This window comes from Tenrec ecaudatus, chromosome 14 (assembly GCF_050624435.1).
Source record: "Tenrec ecaudatus isolate mTenEca1 chromosome 14, mTenEca1.hap1, whole genome shotgun sequence".
NCBI lineage: Eukaryota > Metazoa > Chordata > Mammalia > Afrosoricida > Tenrecidae > Tenrec > Tenrec ecaudatus.
The window spans coordinates 117,512,772-117,530,687 of record NC_134543.1 but is presented as its reverse complement, the minus strand read 5'-3'; the positions used below and the strand labels follow the sequence as shown (position 1 = coordinate 117,530,687).

The 17,916-nt window shown below is 41.0% G+C and overlaps 1 protein-coding gene across 1 annotated transcript in view; it reads right to left on the bottom strand.

Annotated features, from left to right (window-relative positions):
• TEX9 (testis expressed 9) overlaps positions 1-17,916 on the bottom strand; it is a 44,880-nt gene that overhangs the window by 14,314 nt on the left and 12,650 nt on the right. The window contains exons 8-10 of the mRNA XM_075530732.1: positions 15,351-15,433; positions 14,794-14,967; positions 8,361-8,495 (exon numbers count right to left, since the gene is read on the bottom strand). Coding sequence (XP_075386847.1) covers positions 8,361-8,495; positions 14,794-14,967; positions 15,351-15,433 — 392 coding nt within the window. The remainder of the gene's footprint in view (positions 1-8,360; positions 8,496-14,793; positions 14,968-15,350; positions 15,434-17,916) is intronic.

Sequence of the window (17,916 nt, the reverse complement as noted above, 5' to 3'; positions counted from 1 at the left end):
ATGCCTCTGTTAAATAAGGTCAGAGGAGTCCTGGTGGCTTAATGGCTACTCCTTAGGCTGCGAACTTCAAGGTCAGCAGTTCAAAACCAGCAGCCACTTGCAGGAGAAAGATGAGAACTCCTGTAAAGAGTTACAATTTCGGAAACCCACAGGGGCTGTTCTACTTGCTCTGTAGGTTCACCGACAGTCGTGATCAACTTGATGACAGTGAATTTAGTTTTGGTTTTAGCAACATCAGTTTACTTTCATTACTATAAATATTATTAATTTAATCTCAAATGTCTCACTCATGCATGTAATGAGGATAGCTTATTTCATTCATCATTATCCAATTATTAAATATGAGCACTAGGGAGAACTTACAGTGGAGTTTCATTAAGTATCTTTTCACATGGACGCAGAATGAAAAAGAAATAATAACCAACATGTATAAAGTGCACAAATAGCTTCCACACATCCGTAGTCGACCTGCATTTATTTAACAGACATTTGTGAAACTGAATACCATCTACTGAGTGCCAGTTCTATGCGAAGCATTGCCTAGATACTGGGGATCCCAGAGTGATCTTACTATCACGTTTTAGCAGTGGTTATTAAAGTGTAGTCTCAGAACCAGCAGCAGCAGTATCACCAGAGAACTTACTAAAATTGCCAATTCTCAGGCTTCCCCGCAGAACTGAATCAGGCACTCTGGAGGTGAATAAGACCCTGCGACCTTTTCTGATGCTTGGTCAAGTTCAGAACCAGTTTCTTATAAAATCGCCCCAAACTTTATATATTAGAAAATGAAGCCTCGGACAAAGAGGAAACATGCTTGAGGGACATGCTTGTAGTTTTATACCCCTGAGCCCTAGAACTTAGAAAAGTGTCCGGCATATGGTCAGTTCCTGTCAAGTTTACTCTGGCTCATGGCGACTCCGTGTGTGTCAGAACTGTGGTCCATCGGGTTACTCAGCCTGTATTTGCATTGTTAAGCCTTTTTCCATTAGTAGCTGAGCTGAGTGCTTAGTAATTTGTGCCACCCAGGATCTGCTGACATACAACAAAAACAAAAGTCTGTTGCCTTCTAGATTATTCCAACTCATTTCGAGCCTATAGAACGGAGTGGCACTGTCTCCTAGGGTTCCCACGGCCATCCCAGAAGCAGACTTTTCTTCCTCAGAGCAGCTGGTGAGATCTGACCACCAACGGGCCAAGCTGTTAAGTGTTTAACTACTGTGCCTCCGGGAGTCCTCTGGCGGACAGTCTGTCCCCAACCAGTCCTGCTGCCGGGGAGGGCACGCTAACTCATGCTCGTGCAACAGGACAGTCAAACGCTCCCCCCTAAACCAGAACCAGAGACTTGATTCTGACTCACAGCTACCCAATACAGCAGAGGAGAATTGTCCCTTGGGTTTTATTTCTTTTAACAGTTTTATTGACAAATAATTTACATAGCGTGCACATCAATAATTAAATCATATCAAGGAGAATTGCATAATCATCACAACAATTTTAAAATATCCCCCACCATGGTTAAATCACCTTTAAAATGAGTTGTACAATCAGAGTCAGTTCATCTTCCTTTTCCCTGCTGATATCCCCCTTCCCTCCCTATCACCCTCTCCCATCCCTGCATTCTCTATCAACCCTTGTATCAGTTATTAATCACTATGCATCCACTCCTCCTGTGGGTCACAAACTGGGAAACCCAACAGAAACAATAAAAACCATTTTTTAAATAAGGTAATGATAAAATAATGAGGGAGAAAGGGTGAACAGATCCTAATGATCAATATATAACTTCCCACTCCCCCCACCATGCCAGGGGGACGAACAACAAAAAGGTGGGTGAAGGAAAACAGCACATGGTATAAGACAGGGGTCCTCAAACTACAGCCTGTGGGCCACATGCGGCCCGCCAAGGACATTTATCTGGCCCGCTGGGTGTTTTGCTACCGCTGCCTGTCCTGCTTAGCAGCTGACTCATCCAGGCCCATAGAAATTTGTTCATAGTATTTTTTAAAACTATAGTCCAGCCCTCCAACAGTCTGAGGGACAGTGAATGGGCCGCCTGTTAAAAAGTTTGAGGACGCGTGGTATAAGATATGGAAATAACAATAATTTATAATTTATCAAGGGTTCATGAAGGTGGAAGGATGGGGGAAAGAAAAAAGGAACTGATACCAAGGGCTCAAGTAGAAAGAAAATGATGGCAAAAGATGCACAAATGTGATCGAAACTACTCATGTATGGATCATTATAAGAGCTGTAAGAGCCCCCAATAAAATGATAATAAATAGATAGATAGATAGATAGATAGAGCATGTCTATCTAGATAAGATAGGCGGGATAAACAATCTGAAGGAGAAAACAATGGGACCAATGGTTCTGGGGGGCCACGGGAGAGGGGAAGACAGGGGGAAAAGAAGAGAGGTGTCAATATACCCAGGGACAAGGAAACAAGGGATCTAAAATCAATAGTGAAAAGGGATTAAGATGCCTGGTGTGGCTTGATCAAGGGCAATGTAGCCAAGAGGAATTACTGAAACCCGAATGAAGGCTGAACATTATAGTGGAACAAGAAGGAAGTAAAAGGAAATAGAGGCAAGAACTAGGAGGCAAAACACATTTATAGAGGTCTAAATACAAGTGCATATGTAAATATATTTTTATATAACAGAGAAGTAGATCTATGGAAATACATTTATATGTTAAGTAGTAAGGTAGCAGATGGACACTGGGCCTCTACTTGAGTACTCCCTCAATTCAAGAACACTTTATTCTAATAACCAGCATTCTGTAATGCTCACCTTCCCTGACAAGATGGCTGAAGATAAAATGGGTACATAAGCAAATGTGGTGAAGAAAGCTGATGGTGCCCGGCTATCAAAAGTTATAGCATCTGGGGTCTTAAAGGCTTTAAGATAAACAAGCAGCCATCTAGCTGAGAAATAACAAAGCCCACATGGAAGAAGCATACCAGCCTGTGTGACCACACAAGCTGTCAAAGGAATCAGGTATCAAGCAACAAAGACCCAGAACAAAAAAATCTTATCAATGTGAATGAGGGGGAGCGCAGAGTGGAGACCCAAAGCCCATATGTAGATAATTGAACATCCCCTTACAGAAGGGTCACAAGGAAGTGATGAGACAGTCAGGGTGCAGTACAGCAATGATGAAACATACAACTTACCTCTAGTTCTTTAATGCTCCCGCACCACCACTATCATGACCCCAATTCTATCTTACAAATCTGGCTAGACCAAACCATGTACACTGGTGCAAATAAGAGCTGGCAACACAGGGAATCCTGGACAGATAAATCCCTCAGGACCAATAATGAGAGTATTGATACCAGGTGGATAAGGGGAAGGTGGGGGGAGGTAAGGGGGAACCGATCACAATGATAGTCATATAACCCCATTCCCAGGGAGACGGACAACAGAAAAGTAGGTGAAGGAAGACAGCAGCAGTCAATGTAAACATGAAAAATTAATAATAATTTATAAATTATCAAAGGTTCATGAGGAAGGGAGGGTTGGGGAGGGGGAGAAAAATAAGCTGATACTAAAGACTCAAGTAGAATAAAAATGTTTTGAAAATGATGATGGCAACATATGTACAAATGTGCTTGACACCATAGATGTGTATATATGGATTGTGATAAGAGTTGTACGAGCCCCCATAAAATGATTAAAAAACCCAACAACCATGAGATACCATAACACTGGATACCATAACATGAGACACCATAACACAACTGGAGCCCGAGGGGAGATTGGAACTCTAATCCACTGCTAATAACTTGTAAGTACGTTCAGCCTCTATGGAAAACGATTCCTAAAACAAACAGCAACAGAAATACCAAATGACTCAGCAATACCATGACTGGGCATATCCCCCAAAGAAATAAGAAACAGATCACACACAGACGTTTGCTCCCCATGCTCACTGCAGCACAGTTCACAAGAGCAACAAGTTGGAAATAGCCTGAATTCGTATCAGAAGATTGGATAAAAAAACTCTGGTACATACACACAGTGGAATGCTACATATCCCTAAACAATAGCGATGAAACTATGAAACACCTCAAGACATGAAGGGATCTGGAAGACGCTATGCTGCGTGAAGTTAGTCAGTCACAAATGGGCCAATACTGTATGAGTCCACTGCTGTAGGAATAAGCAACAGGATGGACAGGCACAAGCTCAGGCTTGCAGGGCATCCAGTCTGCTGACCAGGGTGGACAGAGAGCCTGGTAGAGAGCCTTTCTGGTGCCAGTGAACCATACACCATCCCCTCTAGTCTATGAAACCCAGGACTGATGGACCTATAGAGTCGTCAGCAAATAGAATAAGGGTTTCTAGGGGGAACAGTTGAGGCGGTGGGGCGGCAGTGGGGAGGGGAGGCAGAGTATTATCGGGAGTAAAAGGGAGCTGATGTCAAGGAGTTCAAGGAGGAAGAGAATGTTTTGAAACTGATTGTGGTAGCAATTGTACAATACTGCTTGGTGTGACTGAACTATGGAATGATATGGTATCTGTACCAGCTCCCAGTAAAGTGGTTTTTGGAAATTAATTAATTTAAAATATACAAATTATAAAGGGGAAAGAGGATAAAATAATGATAATATAAGGACCAAAATACAAACAGTAAGAAAGAAAAGACCAATTGTATCAGCCCCAATAAATTGTGAAAATAAAAAAATTAAAAAATAAAATAAAATAAAAATAAATAAAATTAAAAAAAAAAAAAGAAAGAAAGAAAAGACCCTCATCAACTTTCCAAAAGCCAGGAAAGAAATTTATCTCATGGAACAAGTAAGAGATACTTGCACACAGAACCAACACAGGTCGGGTCTATAGGGCGGTCACTTGGCCAGGTATCGAGTTCAATTCAGCATATTCAGAATGGTCTCTGCCTGACAGCAAGGTTGTTGTTCAAAACTCTGGCCTGTGGCTACAGCGGATCTGCCAGCGGCTCGGTTGACCAGATACTCTGCAGATGGGATTTGGGTTCCCATTGCTCTCCATAGTCTTCTATAATTTGGGTATTCAGATTTTAGCTCTGATACTTTTCCCTTCACCATATTAAAAAATTGTAATTGTCTTCTTTGGACCACACAAGCTGGTGTGCTTCTTCAGTGTTGACTTAGTTGACTCCTCACCTAGATGGCTGCTTGTGTGAATATAAGCTTTTAAGACCCCAGATATTATCCGATTGATAGCCAGGCACCATCTGCTTTCTTCACCACACTTTGCTGTGGCGCCCTTATCTTCAGTGATCCTTTCATGAAGGTGAGAATGGAGCAGGACCATGTTATCAGAATTAAGTGTTCTTGAATCGGGGCTAGAGTTAAGTAGGAGCAGACTCCATCTTCTTGTCCATGGGGCTTGCATATTTTAGGCTTACTTTGGCAGTCTTAATATGAAAGAATCATACCCTATAATATCAACTGCACCAACAGAAGTCATAAGCCAATCAGCAACCCAACAACGGGAACACACACACGGAAAAAGCAAAAAAACAAAACAAACAAACAAAATCACCAAAAAAGCAAGCTAAAAGCAGGAATGCAAAACACCCATATAAACCAAGAAGTACAGCATTGTCCATCATCCCCCTGGGATATATATCAATCGCACTATTGTCATCACCAGTGTTCCCAGACCCAGCACCCCAAGCACTATCAGTATGAGGAGTCCATGTGAGTACACTTTCACCTAGAGCCGCAGCCCACACGTTTTTATCCTACAGTTCGATCTTTCATTCGTTTGGGATCTGTTGATGCCAATATGGGGGTTGATGCCAGTGGGATGTCGTAATGGGCCAACTCCCCCAAATGTAGATCCCTGTTAGAGTCACGGCAGAGTGGACACTGAGGCACTACATTTATGGTGATCCTGGGTCCCCTTCCACTGGATTCCCACCGAGCCGGGGATTCCCCCTGAGGACCAACTACTGCGACTTGCACAATCCTGGGGCAGCTACTCTCTGCTTCCTCTCCCATCCCAGTACCCCAGCCCTCAGTCCAAGGGTGCAGGCAGTGTCGCGGTAGTGTTCATTCAGCGGGGCCTCTATGTTAAGTCTTTCTGGGATAGCTCTTGCATTGTGCCCTGCCAGTTCAGCGTCCGTGATCATCCTGATGCCTAGTCCACGGTGTAGCTCACCAAAGGTTGGGTAGAAACGAATTCGTAGTGTCTACCCAGGTACCTAAAATCTGGCCGATTGTCTCCTGTGGTAGTTACATAATCTCCTGTCATCGTGAGGGCATAGAGTGCAGGGGTGGGTTTAGCCTGTCACTGGGGTCACAGCTTGATGTCCTCATTTGGAGGCACAAGGGAGATAAATGGCTTACTGGAAGCCAGACCTACTCTCTCTGCCTTCCCTTTCCTGCTGTTGAGACACTTAGAGAGCTGGACGAGCCACGTGGAGATGCTTCCACTGCCACCAGATCCACAAAACTTTTCCCCTGTGATCTTCCTGCATTTGGCATCATTGCATGTGTTGCATGAGTCTGAAGAGGAATTCATGGGTTAATATCAGACTTATGGGCTACTATCGAACTTTTGGACTTGATCGGGACTGGGATGTTTTCTTGATATACAATTACTCTTTGATAGTAGGCTCTCTCTTATGCACATATGAATGTCTCTGGATTTATTTCTCTAGTCAACCCAGACTAACACACCCCCCTGGGTTCCTTATACTCAATGGTTAGCATCCATTTACGCTGTGTGGTTAGTTCTCCCCAGTCACCCACCATACTCACCAACAGAACTACCAGCATCTCCACCCCATTATAGGTGGTCCCACAGTGGTTCTGGCTTGAATTTACAGACAGCTTCTCCTTCCATTCCTCTGTGTGGGGGATGGTGGTGGGGTGGTAGTGATTTGCTCCAATCTTGTTTCTATATTGTATAGCCTCAAGTGGATAGTCATAACCCAATTCCCCCTTATTGACGGTGTGACCCCAGACACTGTGGGGATACACGTTGGCTCTTGTGTATGGTTGATGATGTGTGGTTCATGGCCGATAGGTAGCCTTCTATCCTTCTGTTCAAGATTTGGTTCCTGTAAGTTGGTGTTTCTTCTTATAGTAGTGCATTCATACAATACTTGTCCCTTTTGTGCTTGACTTACCTCAGTTGGCACAATGGTTTCCAAGTCCTTTTACATTATGAGGTGTTTCATGCTTTCGTCATTGTTTTTTAGGGATGCACGGTATTCCAATGTTTGCATGTACCATAGTTTCTTTATCCATTCTTCCCCTGTTGGGCATCTGGGCTGCTTCCAGTTTCTCACTATTGTGAACTGTGCTGCTATCAACATGGGAGAGTACAACTCCATTCATGTTGTGTCTTTTATTTTTTTAGGGTACATACCTAATAGTGGTGTTGCTGGATCCCTTTGGGGTTTTGAGACTATAATCTTTACAAAAGGAGACAGCCTCATCTTTCTCCTGTAGAGCAGCTGGTTGTTCAAATTTCTAACCTTGTATTTGGCAGCCCAAAGCATGGCAACTTTGACACTATAGATACCCAATAAAGATTTGTTGAATGAGGTAGCGTGGAGGAGACGAGCCAGTCAGGGTGCAGTCTAGCACCGATGAAACATACAACTTCCTCTAGTTCCTAAATGCTTCCTCCCCCACCCTCACTATCATGATCCCAATTCTACCTTACAAATCTGGCTAGACCAGAGCATGTACACTGGTACAGACAGGAACTGGAAACACAGGGAATCCAGGACAGATGATCCCTTCAGCACCAGTGCTGAGAGTAGTGATACCGGGAGGGGAGAGGGAGGGTGCGGTGGAAAGGGGGAACCAATTACAAGGATCAACATATAACCTCCTTCCTTGGGAATGACAACAGAAAGTGGGTGAAGGGAGATGTCGAAGAGTGTAAGATATGACAAAATAATAATAATGATTTATGAATTATGAAGGGTTCATGAGGATGGGGGAGTGGGAAGAGAGGGGGAAATATGAGAAGCTGATATCAAGGGTTCAAGTAGAAGGCAAATGTTTTGAGAATGATGATAGCAACAAATGTACAAATGTGCCTGACACATGGATGGATGGATGGATTGTGATAAGAATGGTACGAGCCCCCAAGAAAATGATTAAAATGTATATATATATATTTGCTGAAGAAATAAATAAATTGGCTGTGCTAATACCAAGTTAAGGCAATTGGCCAACGAACATAATTTTAGCTTGTCTAAAAATATATATAATGCAAATTAATATGCTTCTGAAAACAGAATTATTTGCTGTGACATCAAGAATTATAATTTTAAAGCTATTTTTGACTCTTGCTTAATGAGGTAGTTATCAAAGGTGATCACTTTAAAACTATTAAATTTTACAATACCTTGTTATTCTGCTTTAATTTACTTAACTCCACCTTGTACTGTCCTGCTTCCTCAAGGGCTCTGTTCAATCGAACTTCTGTAGCACTTTGAGTAGCGGCAGCTTGCTTCTGCAATCTTCTTTTATTTTCTAATTCCTGTGTAGTAAAAATAAGATGCAGGATACTTGTAAATCTACCCTAAATTCCTTTTTTTTATTATTTTGCAACATTTTCCATCCATATTAATTTCATATTTCTCCCAAATATCTTATTTCAGAAACTAGACAGATAGCATCTGTATGTAATGGTCACAGGCAGCACTAACAGGCTAGAGAGCTCAAGTTCTTGCTCCAAAATGGAATTAGGAGGGTGTGTCTTAAAAGAGGTAGTCATGAACAAGAATTCCAAATTATGTTTTCTCTGGAATGTTCTGCCTCTGTTTATAGATCCAACATCTAGTACACATGTCCTTTACATTTATTTTATGAGCAAGCTTTTATGATAGTTCTCCCTTTGGGAACCTCCCAAAACAGCAACGTAAGACCAAATAAGCTTTCTCAGGAAGGCTGTTTAGAGTACACCTTCTAGTGGATATTATTTAGAAAATTTTAGTAATTACAGAGCATTCTATCTTAGCCTTATAGAAAACCCCAATTTTGAATAGAAATATTAGCTCTTTGGTATAATTTTCACGCACTGGAAGGGGTTTCAACCTGCATTTTGACAAATACCCTGGGAGAGAGTATTGCAGAGTCTGTAGGCCACACATGGAGAAAACACAAACCTGGAGGATAAACTCCAAAATTCCATCACGATCTGTCACCTGTCAACCAGGCTCATCTCTAGCCACAAATGTTCATCTTTGGCAGGATCAGCAATTCTTGAATCTCTTCCAAAAGCCTGGCATTCTTGCTCCCGAGACTTGGTTCTTGTTCCTTTGAAACTCATCCCTCGACACTGCTCAGTTCACCTGGAGCCAACTCTGGCAGGACAGCAGCAGCACCTTCTTGTCCTTTTCTACTGAGCTAGGGCGGCACACGAGGGCTCCTGTCTCCCGAGGAAGCCTTCCCCCCCTAACACGTCCTGTCCTACTCTTTCTTCGGAGCTTCTAGATTATCTTAATACACATATCATAGCACTTTCTGTATCATATTAAAACTAACCAGTTCTTTGCATTTTCTACAATGTTTAGTACAGGGAATTATACAAAATGGATATTCACTAAATAGTATGTGCCTGAAATCCTGCAATTAAGGATGCAGTTGCATCTTATATATTATGTAATCTCTATATAATTTTTTATGTGTATACATACAACTTTTCTTCCTCCTAGCATTATCCCTCCATTTTATTTGAAAACTGATCTCCCAGGCTCTGAGTAATTAAGGGGGAAAACAAAGCCAAACAAAACAAAACACATGCTGCTCTTTCTGTAGGTTTCTAAACAAATCAAACTGTGTATGGATACCATCTGCTGTCACCAGCCTTCTTCCAAGCTTTGTGGGTGGTAGCTCCATCAGAGCAAGCCTGATTTATCTCACTGCTCCCGGCACAAAGGCAGAGTCTAGTTAGCTACAGAAGTCCACAGTCCTGCTGCCACCACTCACAGCACCATGGGAATGAACTTCTTTGTTCTTGTCCTTCCTACTGCTGACTATGTAACCTGCTTCACAGAAGAACGCAAACTCTCCTTACCCAATGATCGATACTCCCCCCTTAGGAGAATCCATATGAAACGAAAAGACAGGAGAACAGAAACATAGGAAAGGTTTTCTGTATGAGTAAGTCCACTAATGAAAGAGAAATTCATATCAGAAATCTTTTGTTTTCAAGCACACTGCTTCAAACATCTTTTAAGAAGTACAGATAAGATACCAAGATTGTTATAAGAGTTCTACATATAACCTCCTCCCTGGGGGACGGACAACAGAAAAGGGGGTGAAGGGATGCGCCGGATAGGGCAAGATATGACAAAATAATAATCTATAAATCAAGGGCTAATGAGGGAGGGGGGAGCGGGGAGGGAGGGGAAAAAAGAGGACCTGATGTAAAGGGCTTAAGTGGAGAGCAAATGCTTTGAAAATGATTACAGCAAAGAATGTACAGATGTGCTTTATACAATTGATGTATGTATATGTATGGATTGTGATAAGAGTTGTATGAGTCCCTAATAGAATGTTTAAAAATTAAAATAAATAAATAAAATAAAATAATGACCAAAAAAGAGTTAGCATTCTGAAAATAAAGTAAATCTATTATTCACCCACCACCCCCAAATTAAGCAGTTTACATGCTGCTAGATAAAATTTTTATGAAAAACATCATGCCCCGAAGTTACTTCTGAAAATAAAAATTAAATAGCTGAATTAAAACTAAATTTAACTTTAGCACTCAAATTCTGTGAGGCAATTTACTATTTTTCCTAATTAATAAGGTATTTGTAATAAGACTCAATCCATCAGAAAAGAGGCACATACGTCAGTAGCCCACACACACACACACACACACACACACACACACACACACACACACACACACTGTAGCTCATGTTATAAGCACTGCCCTAGTAGGTCAGATGAGGAATATATCAGATGAGGATAAATAAATGATCATATAAAGTTTCAGAAACAAGTGCTATGGTAGAGAAAGCAGTAAGAGTTGGAGTCAGACAATCTACTGGCTGTGGTAGATGCAGTTTTTTACTTCTGAAGTTGGAAACAATAATATCTGTACCTAATAGGTTTCACAAGAGTCCCTGAGTGGCTTAAATAGTTAGGCACCCAAATACTAGTCGAAATAGTGATGGTTCACACGCCCTCAGTGTGCAGGCACCTCAGAAGACCTTCTAAAAGGTCACACTTCTGAAATCCTCATGGATCAATTCTACTCTGCACACACGGGTCACCATGAATCCGAATCAACTGGACAGCAACTAGTAACAATCGGTTTTATACATTTGCTTACTCCTTGACGGAGTCCTTAGGTGCCAGGAGCTATTTTACATGATGGGCATACATGAAGCCTGTATTCCAGAGGACATTACAGATGATAAAATAAATAAATGATAAATAAATGAGGGGAAGTTTTAAAGCCTTCCCGCGCACACACATACTCGCGCTCACACACTGTTGGTACTGAGTCCCTCCCCTCCAGTGAATGGAAACACCATGTATTCACACGCAGTCACCTTCCACATCTCTCTTTCCTGGGCCACTGGGTAGGTTTGAAATGCCAAGCCTTAGGTTAGCAAAGCTGCCCAAATTGTTTGTACCACCCAGGAGCCTATGTGCTCATACACACCCCAGACTGGCAAAGGCCATGAAGAAAAAAGGGCAAGAGATAAAGATAAGGCAATGTGTGTGTGTGTGTGTGTGTGTCTGTGTGTGTGTCTGTGTGGGGGGTGGATGGGTGTTGGTAGAGTGGAGAGAAGGCTTCCGAGTAAAGTGAGGGAACAGTTCATACAGAGAGATGAGGAGGAAACATTCCAAACCAGAACACCAAGGAAGACGAAGACCCCGAGGCAGGATTCCACTCAGCATATTAAACAGCTCACCAAGCAGTTTAGTATGGCCTCAGCTGAGTGACAGAGACACAGAGGTAGTAGGGCTTGAGAGGGGAGAGCAGCGAAGTTTAGGTGGAACTTGTAAACCTTGGCAAGGAATTTGATTTTATTCTGAGAGACATGAGAAACATGGCAGCACCTGACAAAGGGTCCCCTGAAACACCCACAGCTAATATTTTATTCAAAATGACGACACACAGAAAGCTTTCCTCTCAAGAGCAGGGACAAGGCAGGGATTCCCGCCTTCGCTACTTCTATTCCAGATCGGACTGGCAGGTCCAGCCAAAGCAATTACACAAGCAAAAGATATAAAAGGCATCTATGTTGGAAAGGAAGAAAGAAAATAATCTCTATTCACAAATGGCACGATCCTTATATAAAAAAGCCTAGAGATTTAAAAAATACAAGCCCTATAAAGGCTAATATATAAATTGAGCCAAGTTTCAGGATAAAATAGCATTGCTCCAAATTGAGTTGTAGGTCAATATACCAGCAACAGCAATGAACACCCCCCCACCACCAAATAAATTCCTCTTAAAATAGTATAAAAAATAACATCATGCATAAGGTGGGGAGAGTCTAGAACAATGAAAACTGTAAAGTACTGTTGAAAGAAATTGAAGAAAACTCAAGTAAATGGAAAGGCATCTTGCATTCTGCTTTAGAGACTGAAACTTAGTAAGATGAAAACAGTCAGCAATGCACTCCGAATACAAAGATCAGCAGCTTTTTGTGCAGAGACAGAAGAGCAAATCCTAAATCCCCTGCTGAAGGATAAGGAGCCCCACATAGCCAATGTGACCTAAAAAGGAAGAAGTTGGGAGGATTCACACATTCTAGATGAAAAACATCACAAAATTGCAACCATCAGTATCATGTGCTATTGACACAAGGATAGACAAACAAATCAAGAGAACAGAACACTGTGTGGGAGTCCAGAAATATATGGACTCACCAGCTTAGCTTTGCCAAGGATGTCAAATTCATTCAATGGGGGAACAAATAGTCTTCAATAAAAGGTGCTGACACAACTGAGTACCCACATGAGCCCTTGTATGGGTTCCTCATTTTTCCCGTCCCTCTTCCACCCCACCCCCCATGAATTCTTGATAATTTATAAATTATTACTATTTTTTTATGTCTTACACTGACCGATGTCTCCCTTCACCCACTTTTCTGTTGTCCGTCCCCCTGGGAGGGGTTATATGTCAATCATTGTGATTGGTTCCCCATATCTCCCCCCACCTTCCCCTTCTCTTCCTGGAATCACTACTCTCATTATTGGTCCTGAGGGATTTATCTGTCCTGGATTCCGTGTTTCTAGCTCTTATCTGTACCTGTGTACATGCTTTGGTCCAGCTGGATTTGTAAGGTAGAATTGGAGTCATAATAGTGGTAGGGGGTGGGGTGGGGAGGAAGCATTAAAGAACTAGAATAAAGTTGTATGTTTTATAGGTGCAATTCTGCACCTTGACTGGCTCATCTCTTCCTTGTGACCCTTCTGTAAGGGGATGTCCAATTGTCTACACATGGGCTTTGGGTCTCTACTATACACTCCCCCGCATTCGCATTGATAGGATTTTTTGTTCTGGGTCTTTGATGCCTGATACCTGATCCCACTGACACCTGATGAGCACACAGGCTAGTGTGCTTCTTCCATGAGGACTTTTTGCTTCTCAGATACATGGCTGCTTGTTTATCTTCAAGTCTTTAAGACCCCAGATGCTATATTTTTTGATAGCCGGGCACCGTCAGCTTTCTTCACATTTCCTTATGTACCCATTTTGTCTTTAGTGATCTTGTCAGGGAAGGTGAGCACCACAGAATGCCAGGTTATTAGAACAAAGTGTTCTAGAGTTAAGGAAGTACTTGAGTAGAGGCCCAATGTCCGTCTGCTACCTTACTACTTAACATATACATATATGTAAATAGATCTATTTCCCATCATTATATATAAATATACTTACATGTGTACGTGCCTATATTTAGACCTCTATAAATGTCCTTTGCCTCATATTCATTCCTCTATTTCCTTTTAATTCCCTCTCATCCCACTATCATGTTCAGTAATTCCTCTTGGCTACATTGCCCTTGATCAAGCCCATCAGTCATCCTATACCCTTCTCACCATCGATTTTATTACTTGTTGTTCCCTCGTCCCTGGGTTATTTGACACCCCACTTCCTGATAAAGAAATATTATGAGCAAGTTTATGCCCATACATTTGAAAATGCAGATGACATGGGCAAATATTTTTTAAAACCAGATTACCAAAACTGACTTAAAAGGTAGAAGAAGATGAGACTAGACATGTCTATTAAGTAAATTGATTTGGTAATTCAAATTCCAAAGGAAAATCCCAGTGCCACATGATTTTACTTTACAGCAAAATATATTGGACAAATAGATTAATGTCCCTATTTGAACACATAGATCAATGTTAAAAAACCAAGTCTGGAAACAAACCTATACAAATATAATAAACTGGTTTTCTACAGAAGTGCCATGGGAACTACATGGGAGAAATAACAGTATTTTCAACTAGTGGAATTGGATTATCTGTATGGAAAAAACAATTTTGACCCTTTTCTCAAACAATTCATTAATTTGAAATATACCACAGATTTAAACAGAAAGGCTAAAAATATAACAGTTCATTAAAAAAAAAGGGAAAATCCTGACCTTGGAACGGACAAATATTTCTTGGTAAGATGAAAAATTATAAGCCACAAAAGTAACATTGAAATTCATTAAAAAAACACCTTGGAAAACAAAAAAAGCAACTCAGAATAGGGATTTTACACAAATATTACTAAAATAACTGAAAGTGTGATTTTAAGTTTTAGGTTATTTTTCACATTAAGTTAGTGGACAAAAAAAGAAAATCATTACCCTTTCTACAGAAGACAACTGTTGCTGTAATCCATCACATTTTTTGTTTGCTTCTTCTGAAAGAGCTTTATATTTTTCTATTTGAGACTGTTGCATATTAATCATACGCTGTTGTCTCACACAATCGTCTTCAAAATTCTTTACCTGGAACTTTAAATCCTGAATTTCATCCTCCTGTAGTTATATGAAGGTACAGATTAGTTTATGTGAAAAATGTACAAGGATTGATATCAAAACATAGGTGGAGAAAAGACTCTTCCTGTGACCTCTGATGAGACATTTACATCTATTCCATGAAGAAAAAAATTACACTTCGTTTTCCTTTACAAAAGTCAACTATAGAATTCTAATTGCTAGCATGCCCTTAAAATTCTTTAGCTCTGTGAAATTCAATGTCTCATGTTAGGTTCAATACTTATAAAACTTTTTAGAATTTTTTTTATTTTAAAACTTAATTTAACTTCTGTAGCTCAACAAAACTGTTTTAAACAACTGTGGCATTCCTAAAACATCTTTGAATATGAGGCCGTTTCTTTGGAAAGGTTTTAGACACTTACCTTTTTATTGCATTCACATACAACATTATCCAGTTCCTCCTGCATAACACGGAGTTTGGCCTTTAGAAATCTGATCTGAGCCTCTGTGAATTTAAATAATTACGTTTACTGTCTTTCACGGCATCTACAATTCAGGTAATTGTAGGACAAACCATTGTTTGATGAAAACAAGTGTTCAAGAAGGCGAGTCTGACAAGAGATCCTGTATAAGGGATGCTGGGACACTAAAGAGCCGCAGCTTGAACGCAAAACCACCTGAGCACAAGTCCACCCAACAGAGAGGAATAATAAGGACACACTCACCTCTCAATACTGCAAGTGAGTAACGAGAGCGGGACGGTGGGGGTTCACAACACCCTAAAATCCTCTCCTGAGAATAGGAACCACAAGCCAGGGCTCATCTAAGTTTGAAGACTGAACTCATACTTACTAGAGGGAAATTTAAAGTGATCTCCGGTCAGCAGAAACAAACACAAATTCAATTCTGCCACCGATTTTGTAACATGCATCCCAATTTCCGAGAAGCTAAAATGTAGTGTCTGTGTCGAGGAACCAAAGAACACCTTCCTGCTGAGTCTTTCACCCGTCCTCATTAAGCTTTATCTTTGGTGCTCCCTGCTAAGGGCATTTCTTTGTTCATGGATATTAGCAGTAAATCGTTGAGGTTTATAGCCCCATAAAAGTAAATAAAGTGAAGATTAAACACAGAGCACACCTATTCGTCATTTGCTAAATATACATTGAGTCCCTCCTAGGTTTTAGGCATACTAACAATATTCTAAGACAAATGTCACTCTCCTGAAGCGTGCTCTGAGGAAACACTAAGTTTCCTCTGAGAAATCATACATGAGTGTATGACCGCAAAGTCATACAAAGGTGACAGGCAGAACACGAAGCACCTCCTTCCTTACTGCCTGTCCCAAAGCTTCTGGTATTAGTGCTCCCAGTGCTACCGTGGAGCTGACTCATGATGATTTGATCTCACCCTACCTGGATTTCACTGGCCTCAATTCTCATTCCAGTCACGTGTAATTCCAGATGAGCAAGGCAGCATTCAGTAATAAGCAAATTGTAGCAATTTAAAGTGAAGTTGGCTTCTCCTGGCTCCCTGTACTTGGGAGCAGGAATATTTGGAGTAAGTCCACAGCTTACTCTCTACTGAAAACAACCGGTCTCATTGGGTCCACAGAGGCATCCTGAGAGAGCTCTAAAAGCAACTGCCAGTTCCACCAACCTACCCTCACAACAAACCCTAACAAGCCTGGCTGGGAGCATAAATGTAATACATGAATAAGTGAGCTACTCTCCAGTTCTGCGTAAATAGTATGCAACTCATTTGGGGTCTTGGGGGCACACGGGTTAAAACACTTGGATGAGAACTACAAAATCGTCTGTTCAAATTCATCCGCCACTCCACAGGAGGAAAGATCTGGCAATTCCCCCACATAGAGTACAATGGGGGCAGTTCTACTCCTACAGGGTGCTGTTGAGTCAGGATAGACTAAACCACATGCTAAACCAAGAAGCAGCCCGGTAACTATTATGCATATAGTTAGCATTTTTCATTGAATCAGAATTACAAAGAAAATTTTTATGACCATCTAATGAAAACTGCTGGATTTTCAAATGAAGAAATTGCTATTAGATAGACTAAGTGGTTCGCCTGTCTACTGCCATTAAATCAATTCCGGCTCACAGTGACCCAATAACAGGATTTCTGAGACTATAAATCCCTATGGGAACAGATAGCCTCATCTTTTTCCGACAGAGCGGCTGGTGAGCTTGAACGCAGGACTTGCAGTTAGCGGTCCAATGCTTAGTTGACAATGCCACTAGGGCTTCATAGTGCCTCTTGGACCCATGATTTACCTACAATTATAATTAATTGTATGGATTAATCTGTATTCATATATATTTGTACATTTCATGGCTTTCTATTTATATAACTTCAATGATTTTAGAGGAATTATTGGTAATTAACATAATATCTTTAGGTGACCATAAGTCGGAAACAACTCCATGACAACTAATAGCAAACTTGATAGTATTACTTTGCAATAGGCAGGATACATGGTTACAAAGAAAATAAGCCAGCGCTTGATACAATTGATGTATGGAATGTCATAAGAGCCGCAAGACCCCCCAATAAAATGATTTTAAAAATAAATAAATGGTATTCACTATTTAAACTTGTTTCTAGATCAGTAATTCATACATCATGCTGAGCGTGCCATTGAGCACGCAGTAAGTAAACTATTGCCCTGAACCCCCTAGATGTTGAGCTAATTCCAAGTGAGAGCGACACGGTAGGACAAAGAACCCCAACGTTGGGCTTTGCAGGCTGTCATCTTCAGGGAAGCAGACTGCCCCCTTCTCCTGCAGAATGGCTGATTGTTACAGAAACATTTAGAGACACACATGCTTTTAATATTACTTTAATGTCTTAACAAGAAGCTATGAGAAATTTTAACTTTAGATGAAAAGTATTCAGTGAAAGAACTATGGTGTTTTTATAATAAAAAACATCAAATACAAATATTAATCCTCACTTACCCATCACCCAGTT